At 36.9% G+C, this 23,486-nt stretch overlaps 1 protein-coding gene across 5 annotated transcripts in view; it reads left to right on the top strand.

The window, feature by feature from the left end:
- Gycbeta100B (guanylate cyclase soluble subunit beta-1-like) overlaps positions 1-23,486 on the top strand; it is a 103,959-nt gene that overhangs the window by 4,697 nt on the left and 75,776 nt on the right. For 3 of the 5 annotated variants that reach the window (XM_070106116.1, XM_036357443.2, XM_036357441.2), the window contains exons 2-3: positions 1,477-2,207; positions 5,849-5,922. In XM_070106116.1, the coding sequence (XP_069962217.1) occupies positions 2,205-2,207; positions 5,849-5,922 (77 nt within the window). In that variant the 5' untranslated portion in view covers positions 1,477-2,204. Of the gene's footprint in view, positions 1-1,476; positions 2,208-5,416; positions 5,556-5,848; positions 5,923-23,486 lie in introns of those variants that run through there. The other 2 variants (XM_070106114.1, XM_070106115.1) reach the window with 1 other exon arrangement.

Genomic DNA, 23,486 nt, shown 5'->3' with positions numbered 1-23,486 from the left:
AACCAAGTTCTAAATAAAAACAGATAGAAATGTAAACCAGTGGCGGATAAATGACCTTGCTAAAGCTGTATAATGAAAAGATAAAAACTCGTTGTGAAATGAAAATTTAAAGCTGAAAGAAAGTATGCACATTAAATCATTGACTTTGGCGTGTGTCAGCTTTTGGTTTGCTAACTTTATTCCCATATAGTATATATATTATGTATACGATTTAATATTTGGCCACACCTTTAATATGTTGCCACATTCCTACACATGCATATGTACATGAACATAAATGGATGCAATGGTGGTTTTGTATTTTGCGAAGAATTGGCTCAATTTCAGGCAACCACAATAACGAACTCGCTAAGCCAGAGGGACAAGCGCTAAAGACTCGCCTGTTGTTGCACACCATTTGCCAGAGTAGGTCATTGACAACCACCGAGCCGTCGTGAGCTATTGTGTGGCAGTAACAGCAAACAGTATGTTCATAGCAACATGAGTAATGCAGCACAGACAACAGCACCACTAACAATAATGCCAATGCTCTTTCATAGTTAAAAAATACATATATATGTACATACATATGTGTATGTGTATGTGTATATGTGTATATATTTGTTGTGCTTGTAAATGCTATGAGTATTGTAGAAGTTTACACAGGAATTACATGTATGTGCATATGTATATGTAAGTAAGTATGTATATTGTGTATGGGAGCGTTTTTAGTGTCGGAATGCTTTTTCTTGATTTATTCGCATCCTAAACGCCAGCAGCAGCAACCGGTGCAACGGTTGTATGAACACTACAGCGGCATCACACTTGGCACTTTCATATGTCTTCCTCAGAACACAACTTGTATTTGTTCGTACGATACACGAGCTTCCTCATGAAAATAATAATAACATAAACATATGCATACATGCATGAATGAAAATTCGCACGTCTAAGGCCGCTGAAATTAACACGACGAACTTGCTCACACAGCGACCGAAGCGGAAAAATCGATATTTTAAACGCGAAAACAAAATTTTAAAGCGACCAAAGGGAAGCGTGCAGCGCCAAAAGAATGCCCGAAATAGTGAAGAGATAAAAACCTGTTTGCAAGCGTGCGGAAAGGTTTGCAATTTTTTATTTAAACAAATTACGAATTTGGTCCTCGTCAGTGCAAGTAGAAGACGCTTGAAAGAGAGTTGAAAAGTATTCAATTCTTCCTATGCACACACAAATAGCTGCTCCTTAATGCGGCTTACAAGTATAAGGTCAGGAAGGGATAAAGCTGTGCCTTTTTGACATATGTACATAGAACAGACGATCGAGCTAGCATGAGGATTTCTAAGCTAAGCTGGCCCGAAGACATATTAACAAAGAGTAATCGGTGTCAGAGATTGGCATGCAGCCTTTAGCCTAAATTATTATTAATTATTCGCAGAACTCTGTTTTTGATGTCCTTCTGTCGGATTATATAATAAACTTTTATTTTTCATTTTTTAGCCCGGAAAGCGAAGCTTACAGGGCAGTTTTAATGTAAAAGTGTAAACTAAATCGGAAGCAATAGAAAAGTTAAGAAAAGCGAAAATAAAAACAAAACAAAATAGAAATTTGCGACAAAACCACAGTGAGAAAGAGAGAGGGAAGTGCATGCAAATGAGTTGAAAAATGTTCACTACCTAAAGCACTGCAAAAAATAGTGAACAGCTTGGCGTTGAATTAAAGTCACCGATAAAATAGTCGTAGCATAGCATTCCCAGTCTGCTTAACACAAAACATGGACTGAAGTGAAGCCGGAAAATCGCGGAAACCGTATCGACCCGTCAGAGTGAGTGTGTAAGTGCAAAATGCAATGGTGAAAGTAAACTCTCGTTTATTTGTTTGTGTGTGAGTGCAGTCACAGTTAAGCCTGTCCCGTCATTCTGTCGCTTATCGCTCGTTCCGCGTGCCTACACACCGGCGTGGCTCAATAAAGTAACGAAAATCCTCTGCTTCTCGACCTCTGCGAGCGACAGTCGATTCGCGTTCAACTGTGCAAGTGACTCAACAAGTGGAAAAGGGTTTAAACCCCACGTTTTATTGTCCTGAAATGGGTGGAATATAATACAAGAAGTACGAAGCTTACTTGCAGACCAATATTGAATATATGAACGAGTATTTGTTCCAAAAGCGGAGCAGTTAAATAGTGACGGAGTTTCCTTGATCAACCGACTAACCCACACCAACCCAAAATGGTGAGTGCTTATGATTTTAAACAAATACCTTACAAATTAACTTTTTTGTCTTACCAATTGCTTTATTCATTGGCTTTATTTTTATTTCATTGCACATATTTTGCATTTACCACCTTCTGCTCAGATCCCTTTCTCTAAATAACTAATGTATCAAGAGTGATTGATGAATTTCCATTAATGGATTTTTTATTTTTGTTAGAGAAGAGAAATATTTATGTCAAAAAAGAAAGAAGAGCTATCTAGCTGCTTAAGCAAATCCGAACATTAGTATTTGCAGTTGCTAGATATAAAAATAACTTCCGAACTGATTGACATCGGAATATCTCATGTCTTGGGTCGAGTTATCGCTCGAAGTTAATCGAAGAGATAAAAATTTGTTGGAAGCTTTAAAACAACAGCTTGCTGGTTCTCTTTAAGAAGCCATCTGTTTTCACTTCGACTTTCCCAAAAACATTTCTAACTTATGAAAGTACTTTTCAGAAATATATTTTCCAATCTAAAATTACTTAAAAAATTAGCTGCTTTCCACTTAAAACAATGAAGTTTTGTTGTCCGGAAAGGATGTCCACTGGCCGACTTTTCAGGCGACTTTGAAGTTAGGCAATGGCAGTGAATAATATGTGAAAGAAATGACAGGCAAATAAAGGACCACATCCCAGCGGATCAAGCGAAGGCAAGAACTAATCACGACAGTGACAAAAGGACTGCTAAGTAAAGCAAAGGCGACGTCAGGCCAAACAGATAATGATTGCTTATGCTCAGGGAATACGGGCGCACTAGCCGGCGGGCTGCACGACTGGCCTTTCCATGCGAACACCTTCAAGGATATGTGCAATCAATTGGTTTTGATGTACTACACACACATCTTATACTTACATGTGTCTGTGCATTGGTGCCCACGTTCAAAGTCATGAGGTACGCACTGAGCTTGGGATTAACGGCCGCGCCATAGGCCACCGTTGGCGGCGGGCTGCTTGTGAATAGAAAATTGCGAAAACTCTTAGCGACTCATTGCGAAGGCGAGGCAGAATACACAAATACACGGTGATACGAGTACATAGTTTATTTGCGTTAGTAAAAGTTTAAGAGTCCTCGGGGTGAAGAGTGAATACTTGCGGTCTACGCTCGGGTTTTAGTTTTGTTTGTTTAGTTTAAATTTTCACATAACTGTTGTAATATCGATGTTGACAGGGCAAAATGATTTCGTGTTTTTGTATTTCTTGTGGGTCGTCAATATTGTTGCTCTTTGCGGTTGTTGGCAGATACATTAAGCTTTAATAAATATTTATAATTCATACTCTCGACGGGCATTAATGCGTCCATAGACATATTTATATAATATATATTTATGTGTGTGTGGGCATTAGCGGGCAGAATGTATGAATAATTGACTGAGCGACTGAACAAGCGATTAAGCAGACAGTCTACGGTTCTGCCTTGAACTTTCTGCTCGTGTATTTGTTTTTGTACATTTTCAATGTCAGTAAAAAGCGATGTGAGCTAATAATAAATGAGAAATGATGAAGCAAATTAGACTGATGACGGGTTTTCGCCGCTGAGATTTGAATTTCATATCTTCAATCGGCTAACCCTCACAGTATACTATATAGATGCATACACACGTACAATTTTATCCTAGTTAGCTTCAGTGAAATTGTAAATGCAAAACTTTGGAGTTCGTGAAAGGAAATAATAACAGGAAAATAATTTTTTTTTTTCCTAAACTTAGATATAGCTACAACAAAGTGCGTTATACCATCTACAAAATTGCAATTGTGTACTCTTCATTTCAGCTGGCTTCTAAAATTTTACACCACCAGTAAATCGGATATAAATGTACGGAGTTATTGATATAGCCGGATATAATGATATTGATTTTGAAAAAAAAAATACGTGTGGCACTCGGGGAATGTCGCGGTAAAGCTGTTGCATAACACTTTTTATCAACTTATGTAATTATAATAATTTTTTATGCAGTATTTTCGTTTTTTTCTTTGATCTTAATTCAAGTTTTTTCTTTTATATTAATTCAAGTTACACTTTTTGAGCGTGATAAGAAAACAATTTTTTTCTTGATTCGGTCCCCACGCTCAAAGCCCGCGAATGAAGCTACACAATAGCTTGAAAATTGCTTCGGAATCTTCAGCACATCCGTATTGATAATTATCATTTATACTTAATTTACGTTACGCGTTTTTATACCTTCTTAACAAGTTCTATTCAATTTCGATAAAATTAGTATTCGTTGTTTGAAAATAAAGTGTTCGTTTTCCAATATTTAAGTACAGGGCGATACATGTATATTTATATAATCGGAAAACTAGCCGAACTATTTTACGCTGTCTCCATCAGTGCCAAATTACTTCCAACTTCAGTAAATATTGAGGTATCGTGATCAAGCTTTAAGCAATAAGATATTACGAATGGGAGTGGTAGGAAAGGCGCGCTCATAAAACGTGATTATTTTAATGTAATAAAAAATATAGCTAGTATTCCAAAACATTCAATTCACAGAGAAAAATTCTTCATTTGAAGTACCGCATACAATTTTTGGATCATTTCTGCATATCTCCGTCAAAAGTAAAAGTTATTCGTAGCGTCAAAGAGAGTACGCCGATAAATAATTCGATTGTCAACTAGCTCATGTCGGTATCGGTCATTAATTATCATTTTTTTTGGTTAAATTATGCATTATCGCGCCTTTACGAATGTAACCAGCTCATGTGACTTAGTAATAATAGTATATTGAGAGAAAATCTGAAACAATCGGCTTTATGAATTCAGTGGAACATACAGATATTTATAATTGCATTAATGAAAAGCGAATGTTTTGATTCATCCCTTCTTAAATTTCCTAAGGCTTACAAAAAGGTAAGACACGTATCCCTCGCTTTTTGAATTTTCTCATATATTTGGCGTTGTTATAAATACACATTATCCGTCGAGCTTTTCAATTCTCAAAATCGCTAATAAGGTTAAATTAAAAGCTACTATGCAACAATCCGTTTTCGTTTGAGTGCGCTTCAAAGTATTGGAAGTCCAGAAACACAAAGGGTCTAGTATGTCCGTGTATATGGGCAGGGGAAACATCCCCTACACTTAGAATGGAGCACGAAACAACGCAAATGCAATAATATTGGATAAAGAAAATTACATCAGTTTAGTGAAATATGATGCGAAGTGGCGAAAGTCATAAGAGAAAAATAAAAACAGTGGCAGCTGCCACATCGGATTCCATGCCGCCTAGTTGACGTAAGTTGGCGCAGGTGGCGCAAAATTTATTTGATTCCGTTTGGAATGGGGCAACCGTCCTTTACTTGTTTCTGTTTTGCGTCTGTATGTATGCAGGTAATTATATGCTATTATGAATTTCACTTCTCCTTGCATTCGTTTCGCATTCACACTTTTGATAAATTAATTAATTTTGCACAGACACTCGGAGTGGCTCACTGCTAATGCTGTTGTTGTTGTTCATGGCCCAGTCAAGCCACCGCACTACAGCGTGATCGTGCACACACACAAATCCGAAATTCTGGAAACTTTTTATTTTGCCTAGTTTTTATTCCACACTCATTTGCCTAAGAGCCGTTCTTTATAGTGCCTTATTAAAAATAAATGTATGTTTCCCCCCTCTTTTTCAGTATGGATTCGTTAATTACGCCTTGGAGCTGCTTGTGTTGAAGAACTTCGGTGAAGAAATATGGGACCAAATAAAGTAAGTAAATTTCGTCAGCATTTCTCTACTCACAAATAATTTGAGTTAAACTGTACTAAAAATATTCATCAAGGAGGTTTGTGCGAGTGTGTGAAGCCCTTACCACTTGAAGCTGTCGTTTTGAGTGTTATATATTGTGTTTGTCGAAAATTTCGATACGCGTCATTATTTTAAAATATTATTTATTGAAATTCCAAAGATACTTCTTACTTTTTCCAATTTTATAATTGTTATTTGCACTTCCAACTAAAACGTTCACTGGTCCTCTATGTAGGGGTTTCGTTACTTAATCGATATAAGCGAAAGAAGTACTACAATTGATTATCTTATTCACGTAAATATGTTGATGAGGTTCATATGCAGGTCTCCGAAGGTTCATCAATATTTACCAATGGGGAAACTGAAACAGGGAATATATCTGAAACTCTAACAATAATATAATCAATAGTATAAAGTGGCTTTAAACCGAAAAACTTCTGTTAACGTATCCATATTTAAGATAAGAACTGACACACGTACCTTTTTCAACCACTCAAACTCTCTTTGGAAGATTTGCCGTTATTGCTACAGCTCATTTGATCCAGACGGCGGTCATTTCTCCGTGAGATTTATTTGTAAATATTTCCATTTGCTCGGCAGTATTTGAAAGTATATTCAAACTGAGTATATAAAACTGTTATAGCTGAAGAGCACTTGATCTGGGAGTAATGGAAATTTTGGTTTCTTACATACTTAAATGTAGTGGTAGTATAATGAATCAGACAACATATTCCTATTATTACATCTTATGAAGAAATCGGCATACCAAACACACGGTTTCAAGTAGATGGTGGTCTTTCATTTTCATATAGTACATATAATACCAATATAATTTAAGTAGAAATTTACCAGATTGAGGATTTCTACTGCGTAGGCGCAATATCATTTCGGCTTCTTCATGATTTCTGCATAATTTATCACACTTTTCCATAAATTCAGAAATATTATGTCTGCACACACTGGCTTTTGTGGTTTAGCTATTTTGCAGACTAGCAACCTAAATCGAAGTATTCGCATCCACTTTCGCTTTTTTATCTTTCTTTATTGACTTTTGTACACACGTACAAAAGTGTAATCATATGGTCAGAGAATATATTTATGACTATCTTTACATTCTCAAAATAATTGCGAAAAGCGTAAAGAGAAATTACATTTGCTAATACATATGGAACAGCAGAAAAAAATTATAGAATTCACAAGTAAAATTCGTCGCTTTCCTTCGCACTTAAATTTCTGAAAATACTTGAAATATCAACAAAGTTTGAAAAAGTTTTTCATGCTGCCCATTAAAGGGCGAGCGTGTCTATTAAAAGCATTACCTGAGGTGTGTAAAATATTCACATCAAACCAATATTTTGCGGTAGCTCTCGGCTTTCAAAAGGAAAATAATTAACGAAAAAATTATACACAAATTCGCTGAAAGTTAGAAGCAAGGGACTTTTATGATTATAAATTGTATTGCAATTAACTAATGAAGTTTTCCTTTTCGACGTCACTGACAGAATTGTTAATACTATGTTTGCACCGAATTGAAATCCTCTTGAAAACACAATTTGTGGATTGTGGAACCAAAGTCGTTCTGACCGACATTGTGTGTTTTTGAAGAGTTTTCATTGACAGTTCACACATCTATTTCTTTACATTTGTTATGTACCCTACAAGAACCGTGACGGTCATCTGATGGGTAATATGACAGACATAGCTGAAAAAATTTTGTCAGCGCGCAGAACAAAGTTTCTATCATTTTCTTAAGAGCCTTGTGCAAAAACTGATGTAAACAAACGTATGTGTGTGAGTTTGCATCTCTCTTTAACACATGGGTATTCGGAATTGATTCACTATATATCTATACTGCTCACTCACATGTCTTTTTCTGAGTCATTGCTGACCAGTTTTTCGATTGATTTACTCAGTTCGTTGTGAGCACAAAGAGAAAATTCGCTATATATTACATTAATTTAGTTTATGGGCCCGATACTGTAAACGAACGTGTACCACAAAAGTGATTTTCTAGGTTCCGTTCCGGTAATTTCGATGTCAAAGATGCACCACGCGTCGGGAGGTCTGTCGTCGAAAATTGCGATAAAATAATGGAAATAATGGAAACAGACCGCCACGTGAGCACTTATTTAATTGCTGAGGAACTAAAGATAAGCCAGAAAACCGTTTAGAACCATTTGCATAACCTTGGATTCAAAAAGGAGCTCGATGTTTTGGTGTCACACGAACGAACGCAAAAAACATGATGGACCGAATTTCCATCTGCAAATCGCTGCAGAATCGCAACAAAATCCACCCGTTTCTGAAGCGGACTGTGACTGGCGATGAAAAATGGGTCACTTATGACAACATCGAGCGCAAACGGTCGTGGTCAAAGCTCGGGGAAGCGGCCCAGATGGTGGCCAAGACCTGATTAACGGCTAGGAAGGTTTTGCTGTGTGTTTGGTGGGATGGGCAAGGAATCATCTACTGCGAGCTGCTCCCCTATGGCCAAACGCTCAATTCGGCCCTCTACTGCCAACAACTGGACCGCTTGAAGGCAGCACTCATCCAGAAGAGGCCATCTTTGATCAACAGACACGTCTTTGGTGGCTCGCCAGAAGCTCCTGGAGCTCGGATGGGAGGTTCTAATGCACCCACCTTATAGTCCGGACCTGGCACCAAGTGATTACCATCTTGTCCTGTCCATGGCTAACGCGCTTAATGGTGAGAAGTTGGCTTCAAGAGAGGCCTGTGAAAATTGGCTCTCCGATTTTTTTGGCAATAAGGACGCAGTCTTCTACGAGAGGGGTATAATGAAGTTGGCAACAAGTTTACGAACAAAACGGCGCATATTTGACTTAAATCGGACAAATCTACACAAAGTTATCATCTTTTGAAAAATCAATAAAAAACCGAACGAACTTTTTACTTTACCTAATATAATTTTTATTTCTTTAATAAATTTCAAACTTTTAATCAAAATTAGTTATAATAATATACTTAAATATAAAAAGGAATGCAACAAAAAATATAATAAAATATGAAAATATAAAAATAAATTTTCACTTGATGCCATCTCCTCCTCTCAATAGCTCTGCGTACGTCTTTCTCCAATCAGTGGATAGTTCTGAATTTAAAAATGCAAATGTAAATTAACAGTACTGACATATCAAATGTAAGTATATTGGTGAACCCATCAGCAGTTTCTTGTAGGGTACGTTAGGCCAATTATGGAATGTAAACAAATTGTCAACTGACATTTAGGGTTGGCAAAATATGTCTTCTAATAATATCGATTAAACTAGAGCAGGCACCGATTATAATGAGTGGAATGTAAGTTTTTAAGGGGCTTTCAGCGAAAACTGTGTTTTCGTTTGACAGATTTTGTATGGATGAAAACACAAGTTTTCGCGTGAAACCTCTTTTGTCTATGAAAACACGAATTCTGTGTCGGTGCGAACATAGTATAAGAATGTAAATGAAACAAAATCTGGGAGAGAAGGTCTCACGCGACCCTCTAGCGGAACTTTTAACATATACACGGACTCATCAAAAATCGCTGATGGAGTGGACGCCGGGATCTATTGCGCGGAGCTATGAGATGAGATCAACAGAGATAGCTAACAATGCAGGAAATGACATAAACAATATCAATTTATACGTCGTTAACCAAGCGGTAATTAAAGCAATAATCTTACATCGCATTGCGTCAGAAAATGTCCTTAGACGCAGGGAGCCAGTAGATATAATGACTGCCGGAAAGCTGCTGCATACATTCTGGGTGCCAGGCCACAAGTTTGCAGGAAAGGAAATACCTGATGAGATTGCCAAAGGTGCCATCCGCATGACTACCTAATCAGTTCAGGATACACGCAAGTCGTTAAAAACGGTACACAACGAAATTTGCGAATGGGTTGACAGACAGATCAGAGTGAGATGGATGCCATGCTTGGGCATGCAGGATCGCCTAGTCACAGATCTTAATTTACTGACGTGACAGCCAGCCAGTGTAACCTAACCTAACCTAAATGAAACTAGAGCATAAAGATGAGAACATTTTTGTAAACGTTGATATGAAAATTATGAATAATTTTTGAACTAAATTATATAATATATCTGTAGCTCTGAGTCACTGCTAAAAAATTAAGCTCTTCTTATGCAAAACTATAAGTTATTACCACCATACTAAGTGCTTAAGTGTAACGATTTAGATTAAAGCAACATTTCCCAATCAATGTCCTAGACAAAAATGTTAAAATATACTTAAATAGTAAAACATGTTATTAAACTTCCTGTGATATTCAAATCTAAATGGAATTTAGAATTTAAAAATCCTAAACGTTACGTTGCCCTGTACAATACGATTTTATAGACTCACATTGACTGTGGTCAATTGGGCTTGAATTTGAAACGATTATACAACCCAACAAAATAAAAGTCGGCATAAGCAAAATTATATACATAAATATTTTAAAGAAGGTGGGATACACCGCGTATAAGTTACCTCAGTGTCGTCAAGACCACACTGGGAACTTGTTGCGAACTTCGCTTGTGCAAATCGACGTACAAATGTATGTATGTTCTAGGGGCTTGTGCTGACTATGCCAACGCTATTAATTTGCTTTAGTTTGGTTAAGGAATAATCCGCAGCAATTCCAACAAACGGTAGCAGCAAATAAACTGCGCAGTCTAAGTACAAGCAATGAAGTGATAGACAAACACACTGCTTTGGCGTCACATATACATGCGCACACGGAGCTTTTTCGCATTTGTGACGAAGTTTACGTCATTCGTGTTTTAGTCGCTGCTCAAGACATGAAATTGCTGCCATAAACACGTTTTCGGCCAGCCGCCTTTCCATGCTATATCTACTTATGTATTATTTATATTTAGTTTTGTATTTACGTGAGTAGGAAAGTTGGCTTTAGTTGGCAAATACAATTACCTGGCCATCTATTTCGACATCTACACATACATATGATATCAGTGAAACTCAACATTATTTCACAAGGATATATACGAGTGAGCCATGTCACAATAGAATGGTCGCTTTGCACACTTATTTCCAGTAAACAAGTTCATTAATAGAGCAGTGTACACATATTTATGGCGCGTAAACTTTTATAAATATTTATTGAGTATAGGTTTTCTTTCCCTGATAAATTGAAGCTTTTGTGTGCGTTAGTGATAGCGAAAATATATTTTTAATTACATAATTGTCTTCGCCTATTTGGCTTACCAAGTTGTTATTATATTCTTCATGTAGATGACAGAGTAGTAACGGGAGATTGTAATAAGCTTGCGGTTATTCATAGAATTATCTTTGCAGACAATACACTTTCGTAATTATTACTTTCTTTGTTTATAACAATATGCAGAGCCTTGAATATTCGTTAGGGGGTTGTTGAGTGGTTGAGGGGTTACGAGTAGTAAGACCTGTCTTCAATCAGTAGCTTTAAGAGAACCATTCAAAAATGAATAAATCTCGATTTGGCCTATGCAAACCTCTAAGGCATCCCGAAAAAGTATAAAAGCGTATACATAATATCTAAAAATTGACAAAGGAGCAACTAATAATTTCCGTAATTATGCTTAGTGTTATACTAGCCATATGCACATGAAAATGGCATGGTTTCTATACATTTAAACGAATATGTACACATACACGCATGTATGCTTCATCACAAAATTATAGATATAAGCCTTCAATAAGCCCAAATTATGAGTTTGAGTGTAGAAAAACTTGTGTGTAGATTTATGCCATTTAAAGGGGCGCTCGGTGTCCCAACTGTCCGATTATTTAGCAATGTTTATGTTTGCGTAAATGTTTGCCCAACATCCGGGGCTCATAGACCTCACATCCGTAATGCGCAGGAAGTGGAAAACTTTGTAAACGCAAGGCAGCCATGTGGCTCCATCGTACACATTTATCATTATAAAGGTATTGCTATTTTATGAATTATTTTTTGTTGTTCGGAGCGCAGATGTGTTACAATTTTCCCCATCATACACTCAAATCGGCTTAAAAAAGAGGTAAATAATTTCTGTTTAACAGCTTCCGAAATTTGGGGGAAGTAGCTAGAAATTAATTGTACTAATAGCAATGAGTGCAAGCAGTCACTGCTAAGGCACAGTAGCGTGTGATGGTCGTATTAGTGAATACATGCGTTCGAAGAACTCATTTCTATAAATTTTGTGTGAAAAAATTTAATAAAACCATACGGGTAACCTACGAATCTTGGATATATCTAATGGGTGGAATGGTTGAGGTGCAATGTGTGTCACCTTTTAGAATACAAGCTTTCATTTTTAACCTATTGACGAGTTATAAATACATTTGCCAAATTCTTAGCGTCTTTTGATATTTTACTACATACAGAGTATCAACAATAAATCAAAACTAGCAACTCCCAGTCAATTAAAAATTTATAAATATTATATATAAATGTATGACCACAATATTTTATAAGCTTCAATTATTATAGCGAAGCAGACACAAAATATCCCAAGTGTGATTGCTTATTTTCGATGGTTTAGCTTTTATTGTACAACAAACTTTTTTTGGTTTATATAAAATTTGATATTATTAATTTTTGCGTTATGAAAAATTTTTTATAGCGATTGAGAAGTTCTAATTGAATATATTTAAGAAAATTTTTTGTAATTTATACAAAGTTTTTTTTTTTTGCAAGTAGTAATATCGAATGAAGGCGAACATTTTTATTCACAACCGTACTGACTATAAGCGAAATCGGTTGGGTTTATTAAGAGATAATAAAAACTATCCAAAATCATGCAAAAAAAACAGCAATAATTTTCGAATTTCGAAAAACTGTTAAAGTTGTATTTTTTTATTCATCGTTTAGAACCAAAAAAAAAAAAACAAATTTAATGTACGAGAAAATCGACCATCGAAAAAAACAGTCACACTTGGGAGACTTTGTCTCAGCATATAAAATAAACATATACGAGTAGGAGACGATAAAGAGTTTTACGAATGCAAAAAAGTTTATTTTTATTTTTTATAATTATTTCTTTTGCACTTTTTAACTTCGCCAAATTGCACTTGGTTTGCAGCGGCTTTTATGTTTACCCAGACGTGCGCTCTCACAGAGTAATACTTGTATAATATTATTTTACCGAGTTTTCTTTGGTGGCCGTTGTGGTGAACACATACACGAACATACGTAGCAGCCACATATATTCGGTATTTTTTGTTTTCAACAGTCACATGTTCTGTGATCCACATAACAAAGAGAATTTAAAGTCATACCGGCAGATAATGTGTCACGGACGAGCCCATTTTCATTTTAGTATTCCAACTCTGAATTTATAGTATATACTTGAGTATGTAAAGGCATTTGTGTTGAAAAGGTAATAAAGCAGTAGACTGTGAAAAAATGCTGAAGAGTATTTAGTTCTATACCTTGGAAAAATATATGTGGAAAGCCGATTAGACTAAGAAAGGACGAGCTCTTTGATAGCCTTGAGTCTTCTTGCCGAAATCTCACAAAACTTCTGATTTCGTTGAAAAGTTATAAGAAGAAACAAAATTTAACTTTTTCATAAAATATCTAATATTGATGTTTCCGGAAAGTATCGTTGAAAAGCCTAGAAAAGTTATGACCAGATTTCAAAAATATTTAGATCTGAAATGGCGTACCACAAAGGCACTATTTCTGCAAAGTTTTATTTCGATGCGTCATTGACTGTTGATATATATGTACGAAATAAGAGTTTTGAATCATTAATTTCGGCTAAGTTATGACATTTTATAGAGTTTCGCTTAACGATGTTTTTGGGCGTGGCAATAGTCAGATTCCGCCCATATACAATAACTTAGGTGCCAAGGAATATGTGTAAGTTTAATTAAGATTTCTCAATGTCTGCACAAGTTGCCCTTGCACGGACATCCATCTAGGGTTTGTTTTCAAAACGAGTCGACTTAAATAACACAAAAAGGAAAATACCATTAATATTTTACCATCAGGCATATAACTTATGGATTGCATATTATATCCATATATTTCACCTTTGAATGTGTGACACTATAAAGTTCTTCAATAATACGTGTTCAATAACTTTCACAGTTGCAAAAGGATTTTTGGTCAATAATTATGAAGTGGAGTTTTTTGTGCTGTCACAAACACCGACCTGGCGTAGAGGGTCTCACCAGAGTGCATCGAAAGTGAAAAATGCCAGTGCCAGGAATTTCAACTTTAAAAATGCACGAGTGCCGCCTGTCGAGCTGTGTGAGTGGGCGAGAGAGCGCCGTGCCCAAACCCAATTAAATTTCCCCGTACAGACTGCACTTAAAACTTTAATTTAGTTGTGCACACGACGCATATGATCCGAAGTCACTGTAGTTCTTTGTGTACATATATACTGCATGGGCATTCACACATATGAACATGTCTACATGTGTTTGTTGCAGCGGCAACTCTTCACAAAAGCAAACTTTTAATTGCTGCAACACATCGTTGACATGACGTAATGCCGTTTGAGCGCAGTTTTACAATAATTTTTCTCGTGATTGCTTTGTGCTGGAAAGTAAATCATTTTTCAAACAACATAATGTTCGCTCTCACTCTTCCAAGCACATAATTACACATAGCGGACACGCGTCCGTCCTCGTGGCGAACCGGCAAGTTGCCACTTTACTGCGCTGTGTGCAAGGCAGCTGGTAAATATTTAAAAAACAATTATAACTGTAAAGCGCTGTGACATATGTCGCCATAATTTTGAGGCTTTTAATCCTAATTTGCCTGTTGTCCATACACACATGCACATGGGCACGAGTGCTCATTTCTTTATTTTTTTTTTTTTGAGTGTGACGAGTGCTTGTATGCCAGAATATCTTGTTGGCTTTGTAATTGTTTTCAGCAACTTATGAGCCCATTATTAGAGGCGCACATTGCCTTCCGCCCTTATTTACTTATTTCGGTCTGAATTCATTCATATGCACAAAGTTCCTGCTTTTCTAACACATAGCCATCATAACAGAAAAACAGTGTGGAACACATCCGAGGAACGATAGATTACGATTTGCACACATTTATTGCAACTATATTTGAGCGCCGGAATCAAATTCAATCATAAAAGTGCAGTCTGCAAGCTTTCAACTGATTGGATGCAACACATACCCACACGCACGCACACGCCCGTACTTAGCAACTTTGTTTGTGCGCGTATGTGAGAGGCTGGGCCACAGCTCATTAATGTAAGTGGACCCTCGGACCGACGTGGTTAAAACCTTATCGCGATGGCAAAGCAATAAACGCACTCGCCTCCGCACACAAATCCTCTATTCACGAACACAATAGCATTGCATTAGCATATGCTTACAAGTACCTTAGGCACTCGAGGGTTTGCTAGAATTTAAGATCCTGATAGAGCGGTGCACAGTTCTCTTGGCGCTTACTTTGCTTGGCTTAACTCAGGTGGATAATTGTTGGGCAGAGAGTGTAATTACAGTACTAGATCTATAATATTTTTGTTTTATAAGTCTATGCTTAAGCAAGTAGGGAAGGGCAAATTTCAAGCGAAAAGCAAACCTTGTCCCATATAGTACAGATGGGTTTTTAAGCCGAACAAAGCAAGCCGTCTCCTCATCACAACTACTATAGCGGTACTTTTTATATTAAACCGAATCGATAGCACTTCCATGAGCAGAAAGGAATTAGAGAGGTATTTTTGGTTTATTTATCGATATGGATTTTACAACAATCCCAATTAATTAAATACGAAAACGCCAAATTTTGAAAACATACTTTATTTCGTGCGTGTGTGTTTGTGAATACACAGTTAAATGCCGTTTTTGATTGCGTCGCACACAGAGGTAATTTCAATAAAATGAGAAATTATGAAAATTATTATGCGACTGGGTAAATTATTGGAGTTTGTACACTTTTATATCCACTATGGGGAATACACTGCGTATGAGTAATATTAATTACACACCCACATTGACAAATATTGAAGTAGCGTTGCGCAGTGGATTATCGCAATGAATGAGGCGATTTTATTGAATTTGTGCAAATTAATTGTTTAAGCCACATATCCGACAATATTTCACGTTGCCTTTCCAATGCTTGTGAAAGCTTTTATTTACAGTAACAACAAATGTACATATTTACGCTTATACGCGCTTATAAAGTGAACACATATATTCATGCGGACAAAAATATACAATTCATTAGCCTCAGGTATTAAATTGATTTTTTTAAGGGCTAACTCTCCAAAAATACTGTTTCAGATAATTAAATCCATTTAAATACATCTCGTTTCTATAAAAATAAATATTATAATAAGTATTTTGCCATAAATTAAACAACTTATTTACAATAGGTACGACTATATAAGTGGCTGCACGCCAGTCACTTTAAATAATGAGTTTAGTAGAGATGAAGTAACTTTCATTACAAACCTTGCTAAGAGATAAATGACCAGCCGCAATGAGTAGATTAATCGAAAAATATCAACATTTTATTACAATAATAAATGCAATACTTCCCTTAAGTGATTACATTGAATATAATACGAACACAGTTATTCGTCTAACACGCAATGTTCCAAGTAATTATCATCATTTTAACCTTCATTGCTAGCACTTGGTGCTGAAATTAACTATATTGTATTTGCAATTAGTCAATTTTGACCTCACAATTGTGCCACGTAAATCATCAATGGAGAATTGGAATCGCAGATTATATCACATATATTTTTCAATACATTTGTGCCGGTTATTCAATTGCAAAATAAATGGGAATGATAATATTGTACTGCTCCTGACATTACTGAGATATATGATCAATTTAGTTTTACAAGCAAGCGACGTTGCCACATGAAAATGTGGGGCTGAGTTTACCTATACTAATGGTCGCCCCCTTAGTAACCGGACATAGTTTGGCCTTTCGAGCACATTGTTCTCTTGCTCAATGAAATGGCCTTCCTAGATCTTTATTTCTACCTGAAATTACCTGACCTCCTTCTAAATAAATAAACTAACTAATATGTTGTTATTCCTCCAGAAAGTCAACAAATTAAATTGAATTTGAAATTTCTGTGACCGTGCGGAATAAATTTATAAAAGTGTATTTCAGATTCAAAACTCATGCGATTGTTGATCGACTTCCACTGAGCCACTTTAATTCTCTTACATTTCTATTAAGCACATGCTTGGTTTCCGGTAGTTACTTTCTAATTCCTTTTGCTGGCATGATTGATCATCAGCAATCAATCATTGTGAATGGTTTATCAGACGGTTCAAAGCAAGAACGAAATGATATCGTTATACAACTGTGTAATATTGTTTGTGGGTTAAACGTTGATACATATTTTAAATGCCAGGCGCATATGTACCATGACAGTAGCACGTGACCTGTCAATGCCTTTTGGCATTACATTTACGCTAACGGACAGACGAGCATCGGATGAATTCAAATTTCAATCTTATGTAATAAATTTGTAAGTATATATTCATGATGTTGCAGGAAATATGCACGCAGTCATCACTTTGTTTGTTTTCTGGTTATGTGAGCTTGATTCAAAAATAGTAATTAAATCTGAATCGAAGAACGAACTGCCATGGAATTACAAGCTATAAATGATTATTTACTCAGAAAGAACAATCTCATATTTACTGTCCCATTTATTGCGGGCAAATATAGAATGTTAATCACTCGTCTTATATTCATCATTAAGAAGAAGCAGGAAGATTCACAAAGTGCTTTGACCAAAGTGTCAACAGTCCATAGAACGCGCCCCCGCCACGGCATGTGAGCATATTCGCATATTAGATTCGTTTTGCCGTTATGTAAAATGCCGAACGCGTCCATAATGTTACACAACAAAAAGATAGAACAATATCGCCTGCAACCCCAGAAGCTATCAGAGCCAGCTAGTTAATCTAGCCCTCACAATGAAAGCACCCACATACACGAAAAGCCCTCACGAATTCAATACCCATTCATTACATGTAGGAGTATGCACATACATACACAGCCCATGTAATCGTATGTTCCTCCGGTTTGCAACTTTTATCGAACACTCATCGTGAAAGTTCGGATGTAGTTGAATTGACCCCAATCAGTCAACGCCGAAAACGCTGAATAGTCGATTTAACTTTTGGTGATTTTGGTTTGCCGCAAGCAATCGAGAGGAATCGGTTTCTTACTGCATCGGTTCACAAAACAAAGGCAAAACTTGAAAGGGTGCAACAATAAGGGCATATCGCTCGAGTATTCCATAAATATACCATTTATTTATCAGAGTGTGGCTACATACCATAGATACACATATATGGACATTATGAATTGGTGGTTTCATTATCATCGATCTTACAAGGTGAATCACGATCTTCCAAATGTTCCCAAATTAAACTAAAACTCTCCTTGAACCCAAACTCATTAAATTTACTTTTTGTGCTTTTTTGTCAAATCCGTAGAGGGCGAGAATTTCTTGCTTGAGCCTCGAGAACCTCATGGTATACTTTTGGCTTTAATACACCTATGTAAAATATGCTCCGTTCTTGCTTTCTACTCTGTTACTGACTTGTAAAATGAGACATTCTTGTTACGTATTGAAACACCCTTCTTCATGATATTAATTCTACTACCCGGATGAAAATGGCAATCTTGAGAATGTGTAAATTCATGCATCCGAAGCATTAAGCTGAACGCCAAAAGCCATTAGCAAAAATTCCACGCCGCTCACATAGACGCCAAATTTTCATCTAAGCAAGCAATGGAAGTATGTATGTATGTATCATATCCACTATAACAGTTCGCAATATAAAATATATTCTGAAAGCAAGCCTCTGCTGAACCGCTGTATTTCAGCTCTGCGGTTTCTAAAATTTTCCAAATCGGGTAATATTTAAGATTTGATATTTCGGAATATAGATTTAAAAACTGTAAAGCTTTCCGTACTCAGCTTAGGCAACTGGCTAGGAATCAAGCAGAAATCGAGACTCGAAGATATTTTAGTACATATAAATTATATGCTCAATTTGCGCGCTCATACTCCTATATTATATAAATACATATATTCACGTATGTCATATCAATTGGGTTAAGAAATCATGTAAAAGAGTTGGAGGTTATAATATAGTAAAATTAATGTACGAGTGAGGCAACTCAATTAGTCACTCGAAACGAACAGAGCCACGTTACAGCGCACATACATCCATACGCAAGTACAGTTGTATTTAGATTTGTGAGTGTTTATATGCTATAAGTCAAAAGCAATTAACCTCGGCTAGTAGTTGTATATGTAACGGTATGCCAAGAATAGCTTATACAAGTATTTTCTCCTCGGACCTTGACATCTTTGCGCCAGTGTGAATTAAAATAGCCGTATCAAAGTCAATTGAACTGACCCTCGTAATGAAGGTAAAATCAGGGCGATAATTAAAGTGAAGAAGGCAATAACAAATGTAATGGACTGTATGAGTGGTTATTTTGAACACGGATAATTTCCATTCAACAAACATTCACTCTTTTCTGTTGTTATTGGAAATCATTGTGCAACGGCATATGTGTCGTACTTTCCGGATTTATATGCATGTCCCCACGAAAGGTCATGAAAATACCTAGATACAAATAAATCAAGTTGCACTCATACATTTATCCGAATGTGACTAGCACTGGCGGGAACTTGAAATTTTAGTAGGCTCTGCTGTAATGAAGTCGGAAGAAATGGAGTCGCAATTGTGGAAGCATATTCATGGCACGTTCGCTTTTTTATTCATTGAACATTGATTGACACACATTAAGCCCTACACATTCCCACATAAGGCAGTAGGCATCTGATTGTGGCGAACGCTGCTCACATATGTTACACCTGCATGCACGCAGTTCGGGATTTATTGCTCCTTATTGCACTGACCACAATGTGGTTACTTGTCAGCTTTGTGATTTTATTTCGGATATTAAGGTGATTATATACAAATATAAAATTATGTTACTACGTACTTAAAAACCACGTTGCGTTGCATGGAAAAATAATGTGGTATAAGTAAATATATGTCGTACTTTGTGGCTGAGAAAGTGTGTTTGTGGAGCGTTCTTTATTTTACTATGAAGAAAATCCCAGCTGAAAGTTATCCCATTTTGGTGGAAGTTTATGGCGAACATGTTCTAGCTGAGTGCACGTGTTAAAAGTGTTTGGACAATTTAAAAGTGATGATTTTGGCTTGGAAGATAAAAACGTGCTGGGCGGCCAAAACAGTTTAAAGGTGAGGAACTGGAAGCTTTACTCGGTGCAGATTATTGCCAAGCACAATATCTCGCAAAATTTTTGGGACTCCTCAGGCATCCATTTAAAAATATTTAAAGCAGCCGGATGGATACATTCAAAAGCAAGGAAATCGGGTGCCATGTGAATTTAAGCCAAGAGGCTTTGAATCCCAGAAATACTGCTTGAACGCTACAAAAATAAGTAATTTTCGGATTAGGTTATGCCTGGTGATGAAAAACCTGACCAACCAGGTAAATCAAAGCAGAACGCCGAATATCCATGACGCCAAGGTAATATTCGGTATTTGATAGGGTCTTTACCTTTGCCAGCACTGGAAGGAATTTCGCTTTTTATTATGAGTATGAGTACAAGTATATACATAAGTATTTTATTGAGTATTCATAGTTTGAAGCGGTTCCGTAGTACTGTTTACAGTTCACTTTAAGTTCTTTACATATTTGCTTTGGAAAAATTCCGCCTGCTGATGTTTTATTTTTTCACTGATACTTAAAGTCTTCCGAGAAATTTCAAACTGTAAATACTTACACAGTCGTAGGTCTTTAGATATTTATAAACATATCGAACGAAATTCCGCAAATATTTGTGCACAGTCGTGAGTACTGTTCACATTGCACCTATTGAGGTGGATGGTCGCCTTAGACTTGACTTTCGGATAACATCTCAAACATATAGAAATTTGTAAAATAAAATATAAAAAATACATTTGCAAACAAAGAAAATTGCCACAAAATCAAGTATTTTCCGCGGCTCCTTGCCTCCGCATATTTATACGAGCAGAGGAATGAAACAGAAGTCGCACTCAGATGATATATTGCAAAGCAAAACAAGCGAAGTGAATGAACACAAACAAATGCATACATAAACACATAAATACAACACATAAATAAGCTTAGCGAAACCCAGAGCTAAGCGCGAGGTGAACGGAACTTTGTTGGCGCCTAGTGGGCCTGCAATTTGATCGCCCTTTTACAGCTACATGCGAGTGTTAAGAAAACTTAAGTAAAACCAATTCCACTTTCTCATCTTACGAAGCATCTCTAATGTCAAAACAATACTGTTATGGAAAATTTGAAAGCTTCTATGTTTTGTTTTGCCATCCAAAAGCCCGGGCAGCAAGTTCGTAGTTAGTAGTCAGACACGGGTCTCGGTTAAAGAGCCGTGGTATTACACATTATTCGACTGCAGTCAACTGAATTTCCTGCAGGGCATTCATCCACATGAGGGCATATCCGTATATATGTAACGGTTTCTATCTATTCTTACATTCTCTCAACACTTCAAGTATTCTCTTCTCATTCCGTCACGGCCTTTATTATTTACATGTATTCCGGGCATGATAAAGGCATATCGGCAGTGGCATCGGCATCGGCAATGACATTGAAATTGAAATTCTTTTCATTTTCACTCCAAAATTGTGTAGGCGGAATCTACAATGAATTTTTCTCACTCGCTAAAAATTTCTACAGAATTCCTGTCACATTCATTTCCTTCAACGCCAATACTATATAAATGAAGCCCCCAGCGTTAGCATGGAGCTTAAGTGTGAGTTCGTCAATTTGAATTCCATGCAGTATTTAAGGAATGAAGATGATATCCTCATCCTTGTAGGCAACAATTTGTTATGTCAATTTGAGCGAACCAAAAAAGTTCAAATACTGAGTTCCATTTCAATATGTGTTTTAGTGTTTGCTTTAATTTCCGCCACACTTACTCACAAGCTCTGATGGCACTTTATCTCCAATGAAGACTTCAGTAATCCGCTCATATTGGTTCTCGCAGGCATAGAAAATTAATCCACTATAAATACCAAATGTGTCCCTCTTCCCCGGCGTCACTTCATTCAATACAAGTGGCATTGACGAAGGTCGGTCGGTGATTGCGTCCGCTGGTATAGGCAATGTCTAAGCTGAGTTTGATTCATATTATCCGCTTGTAGGCTACTATGTCTCGCATTGTGTAATATTATTGAAATATTGACAATGCTTGGCGGCGCGCAGCCTGCTGTCTTCAGTGAGTAAAGACGAACGAGGGAACATAACAAAGAGAACACAGAAAAGCGGATAAAAAATGGAGGCAAATAAATAAGACCAGAGGACCGTTAGAAAAAAGTGGAGCGGAAGCATCAGCAAATGGGTTCGAGTCCTCGCCGCCGTTAATTTCGTTCGTGTCAATGCCAAGTCCAATAGCTCATGAGGGTCATCGCAAACACACTATTATTCGCCCTTAATATTTTCCTGTATGTACTCTTGCGAATTGTTTTCAGCGCAGACAGCAGCACTTTCGTTTGCCCGCCATTCCCTCCATCCGACTGGGTGGAGTTCGCAAGTACAACTTGTCATATGTTGACTTTCACACTTCAGCTGAGTGCGGGCGCCCGCCACGGAATGCAGCGCAAAGCGTGATTATAAAACTTACTTTCTGCGCTCGTCGCTGATGATCTCTCGCATTATTTACTATTTCACATTCCGCATTTTCTGCTTCAACTTTCTAATACTTTGTTTTTTCATCTGCCCCTATACTCGTACCACACTTGGTAGAGCTCCGTTAGCTGCGAGCAGCCGTCGAGCTTGTGTTTGTGTATGTGCATGTTCGAGTGGAGTGAAAAGCTTTGTGTCACTATGTCGATAATGTGTGTTGGCCGTGTACTTTATTATTACCGCAATGATTCAATGCTGCTGCTTTACCCAAATTTTACAGTTATGCACACGTATATATGTTCATGTGGGTGGGTGCTTGTTGCTCTTCAGAACATTTTTTATGTGTTTGTTAATAGGAGTCAATGGGTCCCTCCAGACATTCGTCCCTAAGAGTCATACACGCACACACACACTATAACTATTTAACTGTAGTCAACAGTGATTTGTTTTACACATCGCTCATTAGTCCGAGGCCATCAAGTAGCGCGTGCGTCTAACGGCCATTAAGTACAATGTGCAACAGCAATCGTTACTTGGTCAAGCCTGCAACAACATGGTCGTTGTTTGTGTATTTGAATAATGGCCGCCTTGTAATTTACCGTAGATTTACGAAGTTACGGCTTTGATGAGACAATATGCTAATAGAGTAATTTGCAAACCGGACACATGCTTACACATACTTATGCGCATATTACGTTTCTTATAATACGATTTGCCTCAAATAGGACTTGATCAGTGATTTGTGTGAACTTTCTGCAAAGCAGGCACATTTGTTTAACTATGATAAGCCAATTAGATCACAAACACCTAATAATACTGAATGAAGCAAATGCCACGCCTACTTAAGGCTAACTTAATGATTAGTTT

This window comes from Bactrocera oleae, chromosome 2 (genome assembly GCF_042242935.1).
Source record: "Bactrocera oleae isolate idBacOlea1 chromosome 2, idBacOlea1, whole genome shotgun sequence".
In the NCBI taxonomy this organism is placed as follows: domain Eukaryota; kingdom Metazoa; phylum Arthropoda; class Insecta; order Diptera; family Tephritidae; genus Bactrocera; species Bactrocera oleae.
Note: the sequence above shows the minus strand (reverse complement) of the source record. Positions and strands in the feature narration are given on the sequence as shown.